We start from the raw sequence: 20,370 nt of genomic DNA on the forward strand, positions 1-20,370 counted from the left end.
TGTATATCTGAAATAATTGGATGGTGAAACTTGCCAGCCAACCAGAAAACCAAGACGAAGCAATTCAGGCATTCTTGAAAGTCAGGACAATTCTTGTCCTACAAATAAATATTATTTCTTATACATGAAAAAAAAGATTTTGCAAGCAGTAGGCATTTATAATTAAATGTGGAGTGGAGCTTTATAGTTACACAGTGACATCACGTGCCCGACGTAGGCTACGTTCAAAATGATTCAGCAATCATCATTTATTCGAAAAACACCGTTTCCATCATCATTTATTTTTAAGAAGTTCGACAAAAGAAAAATCCATCCCTGTCAAATGGATAATTTTTTGTCGATCTTTAGAAAGTTTCTCCTATATCTGCCGTTTCCATTATACATGTCGCAATTATTATTTTTTGTCGAATAAACCCGGGTCAACCTGCCTTATGACGGTCTCGGGTCCCTCTAGTGATAAACGAGGGGACTTGGTCACCCACCCGCGCGTTCTATATGAGCAGTAAAGTATGAAGGAGGTTTGACGCGGGAGCTGTCCATGTTGCTGAATTAACCGTTTTATCCACTTTAACCACCATGGATAAATATATATGGATAAATAGCCTATATATGTGAATAGTGGAATTGACTACTTAACCACAAATCAGCACGTGCTATTGGGTGCGTCACTGCTCCAGTTATTTATAGCTATTGTATTATCTCATTGTGGCAGCACGAAAGCCCCATTCCCTCTGGATTAGGATAATATTGTATTTTGAGCATCATTGGTCAAGTGTTTAGTCTATCTGAAATATTGGCTATATGCCTACAATTCATTTGATTGTAGTCCTTTGGAATACATTTTTATCCCCGCACATTTTCATAACAGGTCAGTAAAACAGGTAGCATATTATTATTATTTTTCATGCCTATTTGGATGAATTAGGCCTGTCAGAGTGAATTGCAATATGCTGAAGCCCTATTGTGGCTATTGGGGAGAACTGTGAGGTGAGGAGCAATTGTGAAAGAGTTGCAAAGCAATGATGTCATAGTTTTAAGTATGTGCCATGGGAGAGCATATGGTTCGTACCCGCTGCCGAGCGGCAGTGTTGCTTTGTTATGAACAGGCGGCGCTGTAGCTGGCTGAAGAGTAGGTCGCCCAGCCCAGTATATTTTCACCTGGAAAATAGAAGCCGAGGGGGAGACGAGAAAACCGAAGGAGAAAAGACGGTGTTGGCAAGAGGAGAAAGAGAAAGCTACGATAATGGCCGCTAAATCGGATGGGGTATTGAAAATGAAAAAGAGCGATGTGGCTTTCACGCCTTTGCAGAATTCGGACCACTCGGGCTCAGTACAAGGACTCGTTCCAGGATCGCAGCCGGATTCGGGAACCGGGGATGGGGACTTTGTGAATGGGGAATCTCGGTGCTGTGGTTCTAATTCGACATGTCTTCGCCTTGGCAGAGAGCAGCACACAAAATACACGATATGGGACTGTCTATGGATCCTCGCCGCAGTGGCGGTGTATTTCGCCGATGTAGGCACCGATATTTGGCTTTCTGTCGACTATTACCTCCGTCGCGAATACTGGTGGTTCGGGCTCACACTATTTTTTGTGGTGTTAGGGTCGTTCTCCGTCCAAGTCTTCAGTTTCCGATGGTTCGTCCACGATTTCAGCACCGAGGAGAGCTCAAATGCCGCCGGTGCGGCAAACTGCTCATCCCACATGGACGGGAAGCTGCTGAGCGGTTCTACTTCACATGGAGATGTGGGCGCCCACCCGTCCACACCTCAAAAACAGGCATCCACCGCCAGCAAGAGCAACACCACAAGCAACAGTAACAGCAGCACCGCAACCCGGACTAATAAGCAAAGGTCGGCGTCCTGTTCAGTCTTTATCTGGTCCGCTCTATCCGTCATCCACATCTTGCAGCTTGGGCAGATTTGGAGGTAAGCGTTTTATATGCTATTTTGAATGAATGGAGTAGCAACAGCCCATTAGCCTAGTAAGCCTACGTATGTTCCGACTGCACGTAGGCCTACACATTTGGTACACTTGGCTCCCATCATGCCCAAGAGGGTCTACTATTATTCGTTATTAGGCACCACCTGCCATTGAACGTATAGCGTTTCATCTTTTACGCGCACTGTAAAGCCCTTTGAGTGCCCTGAGTAGCCTCTTGGTGGGGTGATTGGTGTTATGTCTTGAATAAACAATAACTGGGAGAGAAAATAGTTTGTCGTAAAACAAAATGGTATCATATTTCATGATGTGATATCCATGTGAATGTGCTTGATCAAATGGCGAACTCAAAGTTGTGCATGCAGAATTGAATTCCTCACACCACAGGGCGAGATGTATGCAGCCCAGTTTAGTATACAAATGTGTTACTCATTACAACTAGGCCTATTATTTACAAACAAGTACAGTGTGTGTATGGAAAAAAAAACAGTAATAAATCACATTGATCTCCCTAAATTAAGAATATATCAAATATATATTTTAGACATTTGGGTTCTGAACATTGAGGTTGAGGGTATGCTGTGTGCTATAGAATGTGTGTGTCAAGTAGACCTCAACACATGAGGATAAGATATCAATACTGTTCCCCAACTGGCGGCCGGTGGTTTTATTTGGTTTTCTGAGCAGAACATATATATAGTGCCTTCGGAAAGTATTCAGCCCCTTGACTTTTTCCACATTTTGTTACGTTACAGCCTTATTCTAAAATGGATTTTAAAAAATAGAATCCTCAGCAATCTACACGCAATACCACATAATGACAAAGCGAAAACAGGTTTTTAGACATATTTGCAAATGTATAAAAAAACAAAAACAGAAACGCCTTATTTACATACACTACCAGTCAAAGGTTTGTACACACCTACTCATTCAAGGGTTTTTCTTTATTTTTACTATTTTTCACATTGTAGACTAATAGTGAAGACATCAAAACTATGAAATAACACATGGAATCATGTAGTAACCAAAAAAGTGTTAAACAAATCAAAATATATTTTATATTTGAGATTCTTCAAATAGCCACCCTTTGCCTTGATGACAGCTTTGCACACTCTTGGCATTCTCTCAACCAGCTTCATGAGGTAGTCACCTGGAATGCATTTAAATTAACAGGTGTGCCTTCTTAAAAGTTAAGTTGTGGAATTTCTTTCCTTCTTAATGCGTTTGAGCCAATCAGTTGTGTTGTGACAAGGGAGGGGGGGGGGGGGGGGTATACAGAAGATAGCCCTATTTGGTAAAAGACCAAGTCCATATTGTGGCAAGAACAGCTCAAATAAGCAAAGAGAAACGACAGTCCATCATTAGTTTAAGACATGAAGGACAGTCAATACGGAAACGTTTCTTCAAGTGCGGTCACAAAAAAACATCAAGCGCTATGATGAAACTGGCTCTCATGAGGACCACCACAGGAATGGAAGACCCAGAGTTACCTCTGCTGCAGAGGATACGTTCATTAGAGTTACCAGCCTCAGAAATTGCAGCCCAAATAAATTCTTCACAGAGTTCAAGTCACAGACACATCTCAACATCAACTGTTCAGAGGGTACTGTGTGAATCAGGCCTTCATGGTCGAATTGCTGCAAAGAAACCACTCCTAAAGGACACCAATAAGAAGAAGAGACCTGCTTGGGCCAAGAAATACGAGCAATGGACATTAGACCAGTGGAAATGTGTCCTTTGGTCTGGAATCCAAATTGGAGATTTTTGGTTGCAACCGCCATGTCTTTGTGAGACGCGGTGTGGGTGAATGGATGATCTCCGCATGTGTAGTTCCCACCGTAAAGCATGGAGGAGGAGGTGTTATGGTGTGGGGGTGCTTTGCTGGTGACACTGGTGTCAGTGATTTATTTAGAATTCAAGGCACACTAAACCAGCATGGCTACCACAGCATTCTGCAGCAATACGCCATCCAATCTGGTTTGGGCTTAGTGGGACTACCATTTGTTTTTCAACAGGACAATGATCCAACACACCTCCAGGCTTTGTAAGGGCTATTTACCAAGAAGGAGAATGATGGAGTGCTGCATCAGATGACCTGGCCTCTAAAGTCACCCGACCTCAACCCAATTGAAATGGTTTGGGATGAGTCGGGCGGTAGAGTGAAGGAAAAGCAGCCAACAAGTGCTCAGCATATGTGGGAACTCCTTCAAGACAGTGGGAAAAGCATTCCAGCTGAAGCTGGTTGAGAAAATGCCAAGAGTGTGCAAAGCTGTCATCAAGGCAAAGTGTGGCTATTTGAAGAATTTCAAATATAAAATATATTTTTATTTGTTTAACACTTTTTTGGTTACTACATGATTCCATATGTGTTATTTCATAGTTTTGATGTCTTCACTATTATTCTACAATGTAGAAAATAGTACAAATAAAGAAGAACCCTTGAATGAGTAGGTGTGTCCAAACTTTTGACTGGTATTGTAAGTATTCAGATCCTTTGCTATGAGACTCGAAATTGAGCTCAGGTGCATCCTGTTTCCATTGATCATCCTTGAGATGTTTCTACAACTTGATTGGAGTCCACCTGTGGTAAATTCAATTGATTGGACATGATTTGGAAAGGCACACGCCTGTCTATATAAGGTCCCACAGTTGACAGTGCATGTCAGAGAAAAAACCAAGCCATGAGGTCGAAGGAATTGTCCGTAGAGCTCCGAGACAGGATTGTGTCGAGGCACAGATCTGGGGAAGTGTACCAAAACATTTATGCAGCATTGAAGGTCCCCAAGAACACAGTGGCCTCCATCATTCTTAAATTGAAGAAGTTTGTAACCACCAAGACTCTTCCTAGAGCTGGCCGCCTGGCCAAACTGAGGTGAGGAGGGCCTTGGTCAGGGAGGTGACCAAGAACCCGATGGTCACTCTGACAGAGCTCTAGAGTTCCTCTGTGGAGATGGGAGAACCTTCCAGAAGGGCAACCGTCTCTGCAGCGCTCCACCAATCAGGTCTTTATGGTAGAGTGGCCAGACGGAAGCCACTCCTCAGTAAAAGGCACATGACAGCCCGCTTGGAGTTTGCCAAAAGGCACCTAAAGACTCTCAGACCATGAGAAACAAGATTCTCTGGTCTGATGAAACCAATATTGAACTCTTTGGCCTGAATGCCAAGCGTCACTTCTGGAGGAAACCTGGCACAATCCCTATGGTGAAGCATGGTTGTGGCAGCATCATGCTGTGGGGATGTTTTTCAGCGGCAGGGACTGGGAGACTAGTCAGGATTGAGGCAAAGATGAACGGAGCAAAGTACAGAGAGATCCTTGATGAAAACCTGCTCCAGAGTGCTCAGGATCTCAGACTGGGGCGAAGGTTCACCTTCCAAAAGGACAACGACCCTAAGCACACACCCAAGACAACGCAGGAGTGGCTTTGGGACAACTCTCTGAATGTCCTTGAGTGGCCCAGCCAGAGCACGGACTTGAACCCGATCGAACATCTCTGGATAGACCTGAAAATAGCTGTGCAGCAACGCTCCCCAGCCAACCTGTCAGAGCTTGAGAGGATCTGCAGAGAAGAATGGGAGAAACTCCCCAAATACAGCTTGTAGTGTTATACCCAAGAAGACTCAAGGGTGTAATCGCTGTCAAAGGTGCTTCAACAAAGTACTGAGTAAAGGGTCTGAATACTTATGTAAATGTGATATTTCAGTTGTTTTTTGTATAAATTAGCAAAAAAATAAAAAAATAAAAAGTTTTTGCTTTGTCATTATGGGGTATTGTGTGTAGATTGATGAGGGAACAAAACAAGTTAATCAATTCACCATTGGAGAGGCGTGTACACGTGAGAGGGACTTGGTATAGAGAAGCATTGGGACACGCTCTCCCGAAGGAAGGGATAATGTAGCGACCTTAACCCAACACCTAGCGACCTCTTGGCATAACAGTTAAGGTGTTGGCTTGACAGTCGCTGGACCCAGGTTCGAGTCCCGGTTTGGGCTCCCCCTGAATTTGCTACAATACATACTCCTTTTGCAAAGAGCACATAATGTCAGAATAAATGGAATCTCATGAAAATTCACAACATTAATTTGAAGTTCAAAATCTATATAGAAACCTATACTGATGTAGGTGTGTTATTGAAAAAAACCACATTGTAAATCCATTATTAATGAGATTGAGCTTTAACTTAAAATGTACTTCATTAAATAGCACGCTATTAGTGGAGATTGCTTCCATTCTCAATTCAATGTCTCCCTGGTGGCATCCTATTTTGTGCATCCATTGTGTTCCAGTCACACACAGCCTACAGTAGGCCACATGTTATCTGTTATCTGGGCCAATTTAATGTGTGTGTGTGTGTGTGTGTGCTTGCAACACCAGGGTTGTGGGTTCGATTCCCACGTGGGACCAGTACAAAAAAAGTACGAAACTTTTGACTGGTATTGTATGCACTCACTACTGTAAATCGCTCTGGATAAGATCATCTGCTAAATGACAAAATTGTGGGTGGGTGTGCACTTTATTATGTTTTATTAATTTTCTGTTCCAGCCATGAGTCTGTCCTCCGATTTATTAAAGTGCCAGCAGCCACCATTGGTTCTTGGGCCTTGGTGCCCATTAATGGTGTAGTCTCAGAGCGGGTAAACCTGGTAATTGAGCGTCAGTGGGTGTGTGGCATAGCCTGGATGGTAAGGGTATCACATGATCTACTATAATGTGAATTTTATGTGGGCTTGCACCCTTGACTCCTTATGTGACTCCTTGACTCCTTGCACCCTTGACTCCTTCACTTCCCTGCTCACTGCCATACAATAGCATTAGCATTGAGCACACTTTTGTATTTGGGTTCATCATTCTCATGTCACATTGTCTGGGACATTGAGAATACTGTAGTTCTGACTCCACCAGGGTGTGTGTATCCTCAGAGAGTAGACAGGCTATTGTTGAGACATGCTGTGCACATGGCAGCGGGCACAGTAGTCTGGGGGAAATCAGGCATAGTTGAGGGATGCATCCCAAATGGCACCCTATTCTCTATGTAGGACTGAAATCCTAAACAAGTGATGGTATTTCAGTCCTGGCCCGTAGCAGGTAACCCTAATTGACTCTTGTTTTAAGTCACATCCTCGTTCGAGGCATAAGCCTAATGGTACAGTCCTGGGAAATATACCAAAAACTCAAACATTCATTAATAAGTGCATCGACGACGACGTCCCCACAGTGACTGTACGTACATATCCCAACCAGAAGCCATGGATTATAGGCAACATCCGCACTGAACTAAAGGCTAGAGCTTCCGCTTTCAAGGAGCGGGACACTAATCCAGGTGCTTATAATAAATCACGCTACGACCTCCGACTATCCATCAAATCAAATTGTATTTGTCACATGCGCCGAATACAAAAGGTGTAGACCTTACCGTGAAATGCTTACTTATGAGCCCTTAACCAACAGTGCAGAGTTTTTAAAAACTAAGTAAGAAAAATGTGCTAAATAAACTAAAGGAAAAATAATAACACAATAAAATAACAATAACATGGCTATATACAAGGGGTACCGGTACCGAGTCAATGTGCAGGGGTACAGGTTAGTCGAGGTAATTGTGGTAATATGTACATGTACAGTTGAAGTCGGAAGTTTACATACACTTAGGTTGGAGTCATTAAAACATGTTTTTTCAACCACTCCACAAATTTCTTGTTAACAAACTATAGTTTTGGCAAGTCGGTTAGGACATCTCCCGCAAATAAGATTTGATTTGATCTACTTTGTGCATGACACAAGTAATTCTTCCAACAATTGTTTACAGACAGATTATTTCACTTATAATTCACTGTATCACAATTCCAGTTTGTCAGAGGTTTACATCCAAAAATTCCAGAAAATGATGTCATGGCTTTAGAAGCTTCTGATAGGCTAATTTACATCATTTGAGTCAATTGGAGGTGTACCTGTGGATGTATTTCAAGGCCTACCTTCAAACTCAGTGCCTCTTTGCTTGACATCATGGGAAATTCAAAAGAAATCAGCCAAGACCTCAGAAAAAAATTGTAGACCTCCACAAGTCTGGTTCATCCTTGGGAGCAATTTCCAAATGCCTGAAGGTACCACGTTCATCTGTACAAACAATAGTACACAAGTATAAACACCATGGGACCACGAGGCCGTCATACCGCTCAGGAAGGAGACGCCTTCTGTCTCCTAGAGATGAACGTACTTTGGTGCGAAAAGTACAAATCAATCCCAGAACAACAGGAAAGGATCTTGTGAAGATGATGGAGGGAACAGGTACAAAATTATCTATATCCACAGTAAAACAAGTGCTATATCGACATAACCTGAAAGGCCGCTCAGCAAGGAATAGGCCACTGCTCCAAAACCACCATAAAAAAGCCAGACTACGGTTTGCAACTGCACATGGGGACAAGGATCGTACTTTTTGGAGATATGTCCTCTGGTCTGTTGAAACACAAAAAGAACTGTTTGGCCATAATGGCCATCGTTATGTTTGGAGGAAAAAGGGGGTTGCTTGCAAGCAGAAGAACACCATCCCAACCGTGAAGAACGGGGGTGGCAGCATCATGCTGCGAGCAAGGAGGCCTACAAACCTGACTCGGTTACACCAGCTCTGTCAGGAGCAATGGGCCAAAATTCACCCACTTATTGTGGGAAGCCTGTGGAAGGCTACCCGAAACGTTTGACCCAAGTTAAACAAGTTAAAGGCAATGCTACCAAATACTAATTTAGTGTATGATAAACTTCTGACCCACTGGGAATGTGATGAATGAAATAAAATATGAAATAAATCAAATAATAAAGTGGTGATCCTAATTGACCTAAAACAGGGAATTTTTACTAGGATTAAATGTCAGGAATTGTGAAAAACTGAGTTTAAATGTATTTGGCTAAGGTTTATGTACAGTGAGGGAAAAAAGTATTTGATCCCCTGCTGATTTTGTACGTTTGCCCACTGACAAAGAAATGATCAGTCTATAATTTTAATGGTAGGTTTATTTGAACAGTGAGAGACAGAATACCAACATAAACATCCAGAAAAACGCATGTCAAAAATGTTATAAATTGATTTGCATTTTAATGAGGGAAATAAGTATTTGACCACCTCTCAATCAGAAAGATTTCTGGCTCCCAGGTGTCTTTTATACAGGTAATGAGCTGAGATTAGGAGCACACTCTTAAATGGAGTGCTGCTAATCTCAGTTTGTTACCTGTATAGAAGCCACCTGTCCACAGTAGCAATCAATCAATCAGATTCCAAACTCTCCACCATGGCCAAGACCAAAGAGCTCTCCAAGGATGTCAGGTACAAGATTGTAGACCTACACAAGGCTGGAATGGGCTACAAGACCATCGCCAAGCAGCTTGGTGAGAAGGTGACAACAGTTGGTGTGATTATTCGCAAATGGAAGAAACACAAAAGACCTGTCAATCTCCCTCGGCCTGGGGCTCCATGCAAGATCTCACCTCGTGGAGTTGCAATGATCATGGGAACGGTGAGGAATCAGCCCAGAACTACACAGGAGGATCTTGTCAATGATCTCAAGGCAGCTGGGACCATAGTCACCAAGAAAACAATTGGTAACACACTACGCCGTGAAGGACTGAAATCATGTAGCGCCCGCAAGGTCCCCCTGCTCAAGAAAGCACATATACAGGGCCGTCTGAAGTTTGCCAATGAACATCTGAATGATTCAGAGGAGAACTGGGTGAAAGTGTTGTGGTCAGATAAGACCAAAATCAAGCTCTTTGGCATCAACTCAACTCGCCGTGTTTGGAGGAGGAAAAATGCTGCCTATGACCCCAAGAACACCATCCCCACCGTCAAACATGGAGGTGGAAACATGCTTTGGGGTTGTTTTTCTGCTAAGGGGACAGGACAACTTCACCGCGTCAAAGGGACGATGGACTGGGCCATGTACCGTCAAATCTTGGGTGAGAACATCCTTCCCTCAGCCAGGGCATTGAAAATGGGTCGTGGATTTGGTATTCCAGCATGACAATGACCCAAAACACACGGCCAAGGCAACAAAGGAGTGGCTCAAGAAGAAGCACATTAAGGTCCTGGAGTGGCCTAGCCAGTCTCCAGACCTTAATCCCATAGAAAATCTGTGGAGGGAGCTGAAGGTTCGAGTTGCCAAACGTCAGCCTCGAAACCTTAATGACTTGGAGAAGATCTGCAAAGAGGAGTGGAACAAAATCCCTCCTTAGATGTGTGCAAACCTGTTGGCCAACTACAAGAAACATCTGACCTCTGTGATTGCCAACAAAGGTTTTGCCACCAAGTACTAAGTCATGTTTTGCAGAGGGGTCAAATACTTTTTTCCCTCTTTAAAATGCAAATCAATTTATAACATTTTTGACATTCGTTTTTCTGGATTCTTTTGTTGTTATTCTGTCTCTCACTGTTCAAATAAACCTACCATTAAAATTATAGACTGATCATGCCTTTGTCAGTGGGCAAACGTACAAAATCAGCAGGGGATCAAATACTTTTTTCCCTCACTTTAAACTTCAACTGTAGGTAGGGGTAAAGTGAATATGCATAGATTATATGCAGAGAGTAGCAGCAGCGTTTGTGTGTGTGTGTGTGTGTGTGTGTGTGTGTGGCGTCAATATGCATATGTGTATGTGTGTGTGTGTGTGTGTGTGTTGGAGTGTCAGTGTAGTATGTGAGAGTGTGTGGTTAGAGTCCAGTGAGTGTACATCGAGTCTGTTCAAGAGAGTCAGGGCAAAAAATTTTAATAAAATAAGGGGGTCATTGAGAGCATCTTGACTGGCTGTATCACCTCTTCGTATGGCAACTGCTTGGCATCCGACCGCAAGGCGCTACAGAGGGTAGTGTGTACGGCCCAGTACATCACTGGGGCCGAGCTCCTTGACATCCAGGACCTCTATACCAGGCAGTGTCAGAGGAAGGCCCTAGAAATGGTTAGACTCCAGCCACCCAAGTAATATACTGTTCCCTTTCAGTCGGTCAACTTCGGTACAACATACTATGGGGAGTCGCACTCTCGCGACTTCGATTGAAGGATATACAATCACACCTGACAAGGCCAATGAAATCCATGCCTTGCTGGAAGTCCCACCTTCCACAGGTGACAAGCGTGAGGCTCAGATTCATACATTCAATTATTAATGTATGAACTCACTACTGTAAGTCGCTCTGGATAAGAGCGTCTGATAAATGACTAAAATTTTAAACAAAAAACATAGTGCTCACCCCCTGGATGTTTTGTGCTGAAGTTTGTACTTGTCTCTTATTCACGAAAAATGTGTTCTTCTTCAATTTGCTGGTGCAATGAGTAAGATGGCTAAGAAAACAACTGAGACAACGATTGCTAAGCTGGGTTCGGGGTCAATATCATGCAGTTATAGCATTTCTCTGAAAGATACTCACGATCTACGTGTAGTTTATCTCGGCTTGGAGCACGCTCAGGCGGCCCTCACTCGAACCAGTCCGTGTGCGCATTGCTACGCACTGCGTACAAACACCCTGGAAATACTTGTTGTATTCTTGAGGAAGCTTGGAATTACTGATGGCCGACATTCCTTTCCCGGATTCCGGTACCTCGGCTGGGCCAAGATGCAGAAAGCGGAGATAGATTGGGTGGTCGGAGCAAATGTCTTGTCTGCCTGGGGTTGGGGTATGCGGTGGCTGCCTGAGCCCAAGCCGGCTCCTGTGCGCTCTGTCGCTGGTTACGGGAGGCTAGTCGAAGAGAGAGGGTGGACAGGTTCAGTGGGTATCCTCCGTCAAATGTGTCGGCCTCTGTCAAGCACCGCATGCCTCTCTTCCCAGACTTGTTGATGAAGGGTCCTGTCCCACCTTGATGATGCGGTCCTACGTGGGCTTTCGAGACCTGGCTAGCTAAACAAGCACTGCGTAGCCTGCTAGCCAGGTTTGCTACTTGCCGAGGCAAGATAGCTATTCCTCTCTCCCCACAGTGGAGTTGCTGGGGTAGCTCTCTTTTTTAGTATACATAGCATTATGTCGCTTGGTTAGCTGGCCTAGCTTAGACTAAAAAGCCTCCTGGCTAACGTTGGCTAGCATGCTTAACTTATTAGCTTTCCCTTGGCGTTATGGCAACCCCATTCCTACTTTCAATTTCTGCAGTTGGAGGGAGTGGAGGAAGCGGGGTTTGTGGGCACCTCCGATGAGGAAGTAGCCCCCAAGCCTTTGGCTATGGTAACCCCCGTAGCGAGGGGCCAGTGCGCCCCTCCAAAAAAACATTACTGTGCCCCCATGTTTGGTTACGGTCCAAACGGGGTACTACGTCAGCCATTGCCAGAGCCCCCTTGGTGGGTCATTACTGGGATTCATTGCTGATTCCTGCCTGTAGCTCACTAGTCCCTACGAGGTGTCAAGTGATACAGGTTATGGGCTCTATAGGCGATTTGTTGTTGGTAGCGGAGTTAAGGGAACGAGCAGGGTTGGACACAACCACGCTATTATCCCACAGTCTCTGTGGTTCATATGAGCCCTGAACTGAGCTGTCTGTCTCTAGCTCAATGCTCTTCATTCCTGGGAATTAAATTAATTACGAATCGCCCCTGCCTGTTACCACAGAAGGAGTCAGTTTTTCAGAGCTGTCTATCACATTCCCAACTAGGTTACAAAGCACATTGTCGCCAGTACCTTTTACTGGTCAGTCGGGTAACCTCCATGATAGCGTTTCGTTCCCTGGGTCTGTTTTTAATTTGTGCGGTCCAGTGCTTGGTGCCAGATGGTTACCAGAACATTATCTTACCGTCTAAACCAGTAAGGCTCATTGTGAAAACAGTACCCCCAAGTGGCACTGCCAATCGAGTTACGCCACTGATCGCCTGAGCCTGTGTAGCCAGAGTGGGCCGGGCTTTAGGCAGACCTTGTTCCACAGTGTTCACGGGTGTCAAAAGTATTGTGTCTCCTACATGTGAGTTCGATGAAAAGTGGTGGAAATGGAAGAACTATCTCTCCCAGTCCACAAGGTGGCATCCCGCCCATTCAGATGGCACTTCACGGGAGTCTCGCTGACTGCTCCGACTAATGGTGCACATGTGCAGTGTCGCCATGGATCATGCAAACAGTGACATCAGGGTACAGGCTACAATTTGTTGTAAGTCCCCCTCGCTTCTGCAGCATCATCACGTCGACTGTTCCCGAAGGCCTCAGCGCCCGTTTTGAGGGAGGACATTTCCTCCCGTCTCCAGAAGCAGACAAGCCGAGTGGTTCCTATGTCGAAGATCCGGGATGCTGGTACAGCCGGTATTTCCTGGTTAAGAAAAGGAACAGGACTTTGGGTCCCATTCTAGACCTACGTGCCCTCAGCAAGCACAGAGTATTTGTATTTAGTGTTTATAATGGATCCCCATTAGCTGCTGCGAAGGCAGCTTCTACTCTTCCTGGGGTCCAGCAAAATTAAGGTAGTTATACAATTTTAAAAACATTACAATACATTCATAACATATTTCAGAACACACTAAGTGTGTGCCCTCAGGCCCCTACTCCACTAACACATATCTACAACACAAAATCCATGTGTACGTGTGTGTATAGTGCGTATGTAATCATGTGTGTGTATGCATGTGTTTGTGCCAATGTTTGTGTTGCTTCACAGTCCATACTGTTCCATACGGTGTATTTGTATCTGTTTTTTAAATCAAAGTTTACTGCTTGCATCAGTTACTTGATGTGGAATATAGTTCCATGTAGTCATGGCTCTATGTAGTACTGTGCGCCTCCCATAGTCTGTTCTGGACTTGGGGACTGTAAAGAGACCTCTGGTGGCATGTCTTGTGGGGTATGCATGGGTGTCCGAGCTGTGTGCCAGTAGTTCAAACAGACAGCTCGGTGCATTCAACATGTCAATACCTCTCACAAATACAAGTAGTGATGAAGTCATTCTCTCCTCCACTTTGAGCCAGGAGAGATTGACATGCATATTATTAATATTAGCTCTCTGTGTACATCCAAGGGCCAGCCGTGCTGCCCTGTTCTGAGCCAATTGCAATTTTCCTAAGTCCCTCTTTGTGGCACCTGACCACACGACTGAACAGTAGTCCATGTGCGACAAAACTAGGGCCTGTAGGACCTGCCTTGTTGATAGTGCTGTTAAGAAGGTAAAGGAGCATTTTATTATGGACAGACTTCTCCCCATCTTAGCTACTGTTGTATCAATATGTTTTGACCATGACAGTTTACAATCCAGGGTTACTCCAAGCAGTTTAGTCACCTCAACTTGCTCAATTTCCACATTATTTATTACAAGATTTAGTTGAGGTTTAGGGTTTAGTCAATGATTTGTCCCAAATACAACACTTTTAGTTTTTTTTAAATATTTAGGACTAACTTATTCCTTGCCACCCTTTCTGAAACTAACTGAGCCTCTTTGTTAAGTGTTGCAGTCATTTCAGTCACTGTAGTAGCTGATGTGTATAGTGTTGAGTCATCCTCATACATAGACACACTGGCTTTACTCAAAGCCAAAGGCATGTCGTTAGTAAAGATTGAAAAAAAGTAAGGGGCCTAGACAGCTGCCCTGGGGAATTCCTGATTCTACCTGGATTATGTTGGAGAGGCTTCCATTAAAGAACACCATCTGTGTTCTGTTAGACAAGCCATAACAATAAGTTTGTCCAGCAGCAGACTATGATCGATAATGTCAAAAACCACACTGAAGTCTAACAAAACAGCCCCCACAATCTTTTTATCATCAATTTCTCTCAGCCAATCATCAGTCATTTGTGTAAGTGCTGTGCTTGTTGAATGTCCTTCCCTATAATCGTGCTGGAAATCTGTTGTCAATTTGTTTACTGTAAAATAGCATTGTATCTGGTCAAACACAATTTTTTTTCCTAAACTTTACTAAGGGTTGGTAACAGTCTGATTGGTCAGCTATTTGAGCCAGTAAAGGGGGCTTTACTATTCTTAGGTAGCGGAATGACTTTTGCTTCCCTCCAGGCCTGAGGGCACACACTTTCTTGTAGGCTTAAATTGAAGATATGGCAAATAGGAGTGGCAATGTCGTCCGCCATTATCCTTAGTAATTTTCCATCCAAATTGTCAGACCCCGGTGGCTTGTCATTGTTGATAGACAACAATAACTTCTACACTCACTTTACGGAATTCAAAATTACAATGCTTGTCTTTCATTATTTGGTCAGATATACTTGGATGTGTAGTGTCACCGTTGTTGCTGACATGTCATGCCTAAATTTGCTAATCTTGCCAATTAAAAAATTATTAAAGTAATTGGCAATATCAGTCGGTTTTGTGATGAATGAGCCATCTGATTCAATGAATGATGGAGCTGAGTTTGCCTTTTTTCCCAAAATGTCATTTAAGGTGCTCCAAAGCTTTTTACAATCATTCTTTATGTCATTTATCTTAGTTTCATAGTGTAGTTTCTTCTTATTTTTATTCAGTTTAGTCACATGATTTCTCAATTTGCAGTACATTTGCCAATCAGTTGTGCAGCCAGACTTATTTGCCATTCCTTTTCCCTCATCCCTCTCAACCATACCATTTTTCAATTCCTCATCAATCCACAGGGATTTAACAGTTTTTACAGTCGTTGTCTTAATGGGTGCATGCTTATCAGTAACTGGGATAAGCAATTTCATAAATATGTCAAGTGCAGCGTCTGTCTGCTCCTCATTACACACAACGGACCAACAAATATTATTTATATCAACAACATAGGAATCACTACAAAACGTATTGTATGACCTCTTATACACTATATTAGGCCCAGCCTTTGGTTTTCCTAGATATGGCTACTATATTTTGATCACTACATCCAATGGATCTGGATACTGCTTTCAAGCAAATTTCTGCAGCATTACTAAAGATGTGATCAATACATGTTGATGATTTCATTCCTGTGCTGTTTGTAAGTTCCCTGGTAGGTTGACTGATAACCTGAACCAGATTGCAGGCACTGGTTTCAGTTCAAAGCTTTTCTTGAATGGGCAGATTGATGAAAGCCAGTCAATATTTAAATCACCCAGAAAATATACCTCTCTGTTGATATCACATACATTATCAAGCATTTCACATGTTATCGAAATACTGACTGTTAGCACTTGGTGGTCTATAGCAGCTTCCCACAATAATGGGCTTTAGGTGAGGCAGATGAACCTGTAGCCATATTACATCAACAGTATTTAACATGAGATCCTCTCTAAGCTTAATTTTATTTATTTATTTCACCAGGTAAGCCAGTTGAGAACAAGTTCTCATTTACAACTGCGACCTGGCCAAGATAAAGCAAAGCAGTGCGATAAAAACAACAACACAGAGTTACATATGGGGGAAAAAAACATAAAGTCAAAAAATACAACAGAAAATATATATAGAGTGTGTGCAAATGTAGCAAGTTATGGAGGTAAGGCAATAAATAGGCTATAGTGCAAAATAATTACAATTAGTATTAACACTGGAATGATAGATGTGCAAGAGATTATGTGCAAATAGAGATACTGGGGTGCAAATGAGCAAAATAAATAACAATATAGGGATGAGGTAGTTGGGTGGGCTAATTTCAGATGGGCTGTGTACAGGTGCAGTGATCGGTAAGGTGCTCTGACAACTGATGCTTAAAGTTAGTGAGGGAGATAAGAGTCTCCAGCTTCAGAGATTTTTGCAATTCGTTCCAGTCATTGGCAGCAGAGAACTGGAAGGAATGGCGGCCAAAGGAGGTGTTGGCTTTGGGGATGACCAGTGAGATATACCTGCTGGAGCGCAGACTACGGGTGGGTGTTGCTATGGTGACCAATAAGCTAAGATAAGGCGGGGATTTGCCTAGCAGTGATTTATAGATGGCCTGGAGCCAGTGGGTTTGACGACGAACATGTAGTGAGGACCAGCCAACAAGAGCGTACAGGTCACAGTGGTGGGTAGTGTATGGGGCTTTGGAGACAAAACGGATGGCACTGTGATAGACTACATCCAATTTGCTGAGTAGAGTGTTGGAGGCTATTTTGTAAATGACATCGCCGAAGTCAAGGATTGGTAGGATAGTCAGTTTTACGAGGGGATGTTTGGCAGCATGAGTGAAGGAGGCTTTGTTGTGAAATAGGAAGCCGATTCTAGATTTAACTTTGGATTGGAGATTCTTAATGTGAGTCTGGAAGGAGAGTTTACAGTCTAACCAGACACCTAGGTATTTGTAGTTGTCCACATACTCTAGGTCAGACCTGTCAAGAGTAGTGATTCTAGTCGGGCGGGTGCCAGCAGCATTCGATTGAAGAGCATGCATTTAGTTTTACTAGTGTTTAAGAGCAGTTGGAGGCTACTGAAGGAGTGTTGTATGGCATTGAAGCTCATTTGGAGGTTTGTTAACACAGTGTCCAATGAAGGGCCAGATGTATACAAAATGGTGTCGTCTGCGTAGAGGTGGATCTGAGAGTCACCAGCAGCAAGAGCGACATCATTGATATACACGGAGAAAAGAGTCGGCCCAAGAATTGAACCCTGTGGCACCCCCATAGAGACTGCCATAGGTCCAGACAACAGGCCCTCCGATTTGACACATTGAACTCTATCTGAGAAGTAGTTGGTGAACCAGGCGAGGCAGTCATTTGAGAAACCAAGGCTATTTAGTCTGCCAATAAGAATGCGGTGGTTGACAGAGTCGAAAGCCTTGGCCAGGTCGATGAAGACGGCTGCACAGTACTGTCTATTATCGATCGCGGTTATAATATCGTTTACAGAAGTGTGGTTCTGAATATAAACAGCAATACCTCCACCATTGGGATTTCAGTATTTTCTGTAAATGTTATAACTTTGTATTGCTACCACATGTTTCATCAAAGATAGTATCTAAGTGAGTTTCATCTGTTACTAGCAAGTGATTAATTTCATGAACCTTGTTTCTTAAGCTACATACAGTGGGGAGAACAAGTATTTGATACACTGCCGATTTTGCAGGTTTTCCTACTTACAAAGCATGTAGAGGTCTGTAATTTTTATCATAGGTACACTTCAACTGTGAGAGACAGAATCTAAAACAAAAATCCAGAAAATCACATTGTATGATTTTTAAGTAATTAATTTGCATTTTATTGCATGACATAAGTATTTGATCACCCACCAACCAGTAAGAATTCCTGCTCTCACAGACCTGTTAGTTTTTCTTTAAGAAGCCCTCCTGTTCTCCACTCATTACCTGTATTAACTGCACCTGTTTGAACTCGTTACCTGTATAAAAGACACCTGTCTACACACTCAATCAAACAGACTCCAACCTCTCCACAATGGCCAAGAACAGAGAGCTGTGTAAGGACATCAGGGATAAAATTGAAGACCTGTACAAGGCTGGGATGGGCTACAGGACAATTGGCAAGCAGCTTGGTGAGAAGGCAACAACTGTTGGCGCAATTATTAGAAAATTGAAGAAGTTCAAGATGACGGTCAATCACCCTCGGTCTGGGGCTCCATGCAAGATCTCACCTCGTGGGGCATCAATGATCATGAGGAAGGTGAGGGATCAGCCCAGAACTACACGGCAGGACCTGGTCAATGACCTGAAGAGAGCTGGGACCACAGTCTCAAAGAAAACCATTAGTAACACACTACGCCGTCATGGATTAAAATCCTGCAGCGCACGCAAGGTCCCCCTGCTCAAGCCAGCGCATGTCCAGGCCCATCTGAAGTTTGCCAATGACCATCTGGATGATCCAGAGGAGGAATGGGAGAAGGTCATGTGGTCTGATGAGACAAAAATAGAGCTTTTTGGTCTAAACTCCACTCGCCGTGTTTGGAGGAAGAAGAAGGATGAGTACAACCCCAAGAACACCATCCCAACCGTGAAGCATGGAGGTGGAAACATCATTCTTTGGGGATGCTTTTCTGCAAAGGGGACAGGACGACTGCACCGTATTGAGGGGAGGATGGATGGGGCCATGTATCGCGAGATCTTTGCCAACAACCTCCTTCCCTCAGTAAGAGCATTGAAGATGGGTCGTGGCTGGGTCTTCCAGCATGACAACGACCCGAAACACACAGCCAGGGTAATAAGGAGTGGCTCTGTAAGAAGCATCTCAAGGTCCTGGAGTGGCCTAGCCAGTCTCCAGACCTGAACCCAATAGAAAATCTTTGGAGGGAGCTGAAAGTCCGTATTGCCCAGCGACAGCCCCGAAACCTGAAGAATCTGGAGAAGGTCTGTATGGAGGAGTGGGCCAAAATCCCTTCTACAGTGTGTGCAAACCTGGTCAAGACCTACAGGAAACGTATGATCTCTGTAGTTGCAAACAAAGGTTTCTGTACCAAATATTAAGTTCTGCTTTTCTGATGTATCAAATACTTATGTCATGCAATAAAATGCTAATTAATTACTTAAAAATCATACAATGTGATTTTCTGGATTTTTGTTTTAGACTCCGTCTCTCACAGTTGAAGTGTACCTATGATAAAAAAAATTACAGACCTCTACATGCTTTGTAAGTAGGAAAACCTGCAAAATCGGCAGTGTATCAAATACTTGTTCTCCCCACTGTATGTTAACGTGGGCTATTTTGAGCACTTTTCTGGGATGCTTCGTTGTTCTCATTGCTTTACTGGGACGCTTAGCAGATGTAGATATTATCATGTTATTTATGTTAGTGCAGGGTGATCTGCACACAGTGGACTTCCTTCTAGGGCACACCGCCTCAGTGCTAACAACATAAAACTGGTTCATAGGCACATGATTGCTGCATAGCTGTAGGATCAGCAGAGGCATTCAGGGCAGTTAGAGGGACATAAATTAGGTTACTTACATTGTGTCTACCAATGCCCCTGGTATAATGTACATTTGCTAAAGCATTATGACAACTTAGCGACACAATGGTAGGGATTAACTGAGCTGGGCTTGGGTCTACAAACTCAGAATGCTCACGAGCTGCCGGCTATTACAGCCGATTGGCTGGTGGCGGCAGAGTCGAGGGGGCAAGCAGTGTTACACACATCCATGCCACTATCCCGTATTCAGTCACTAGGCTTCATAAGCAACCAGAAAAATAGCTTTCTGACTCCATCTCAGTGCATTCCATTTCTGGGCCTCGAGCTAGACTCACTCGCATATCACACGTTTCTATCCCCACAGGGTGTGTCCGGGTTCCGGCTCTGCTTCCAAATTTCGGCTGGGTCACACAGTGTGTTTTCAACAATGCCTACGCCTATTGTGGATGATGGCTTCTATGATGGAAGCAGTTCCCATGGGGCTATGGTTGATACAACACTTCCAATGCTGAGTGCTAGCCACACTCCTGGGCGCATCTCGCAGCCTAAGCCGATTGCTTCGGCTGTCCCTGTCAGGCCTACGGGCCATGGCCCATTGGTGGGACCCTCCGCTATTGTAAGGGGGCTCCCATGGGCTGAGTTGTATCCCACAAGTTGATCACGACAGACACATCCCCTCGAGGGTGGGGTGCGCTGTATGCAGGCAACTCGATTGTGGGG

The 20,370-nt window shown here is 43.8% G+C and overlaps 1 protein-coding gene across 2 annotated transcripts in view; it reads left to right on the forward strand.

Moving 5' to 3' along the window:
• Nucleotides 1-1,046: 1,046 nt before the first annotated feature.
• The window catches only part of LOC311146746 (XK-related protein 4-like), a gene marked incomplete at both ends in the record, with an annotated part of 91,310 nt that continues 71,986 nt past the window's right edge, over nucleotides 1,047-20,370 (forward strand). The window contains one exon of one of the 2 annotated variants that reach the window (XM_084183309.1): nucleotides 1,047-1,929. In XM_084183309.1, the coding sequence (XP_084039435.1) occupies nucleotides 1,244-1,929 (686 nt within the window). The remainder of the gene's footprint in view (nucleotides 1,930-20,370) is intronic. The other variant, XM_084183310.1, reaches the window with a different exon arrangement.

Source organism: Coregonus lavaretus (genome assembly GCF_964263955.1).
Source record: "Coregonus lavaretus genome assembly, chromosome: 19".
NCBI classification, from domain to species: domain Eukaryota; kingdom Metazoa; phylum Chordata; class Actinopteri; order Salmoniformes; family Salmonidae; genus Coregonus; species Coregonus lavaretus.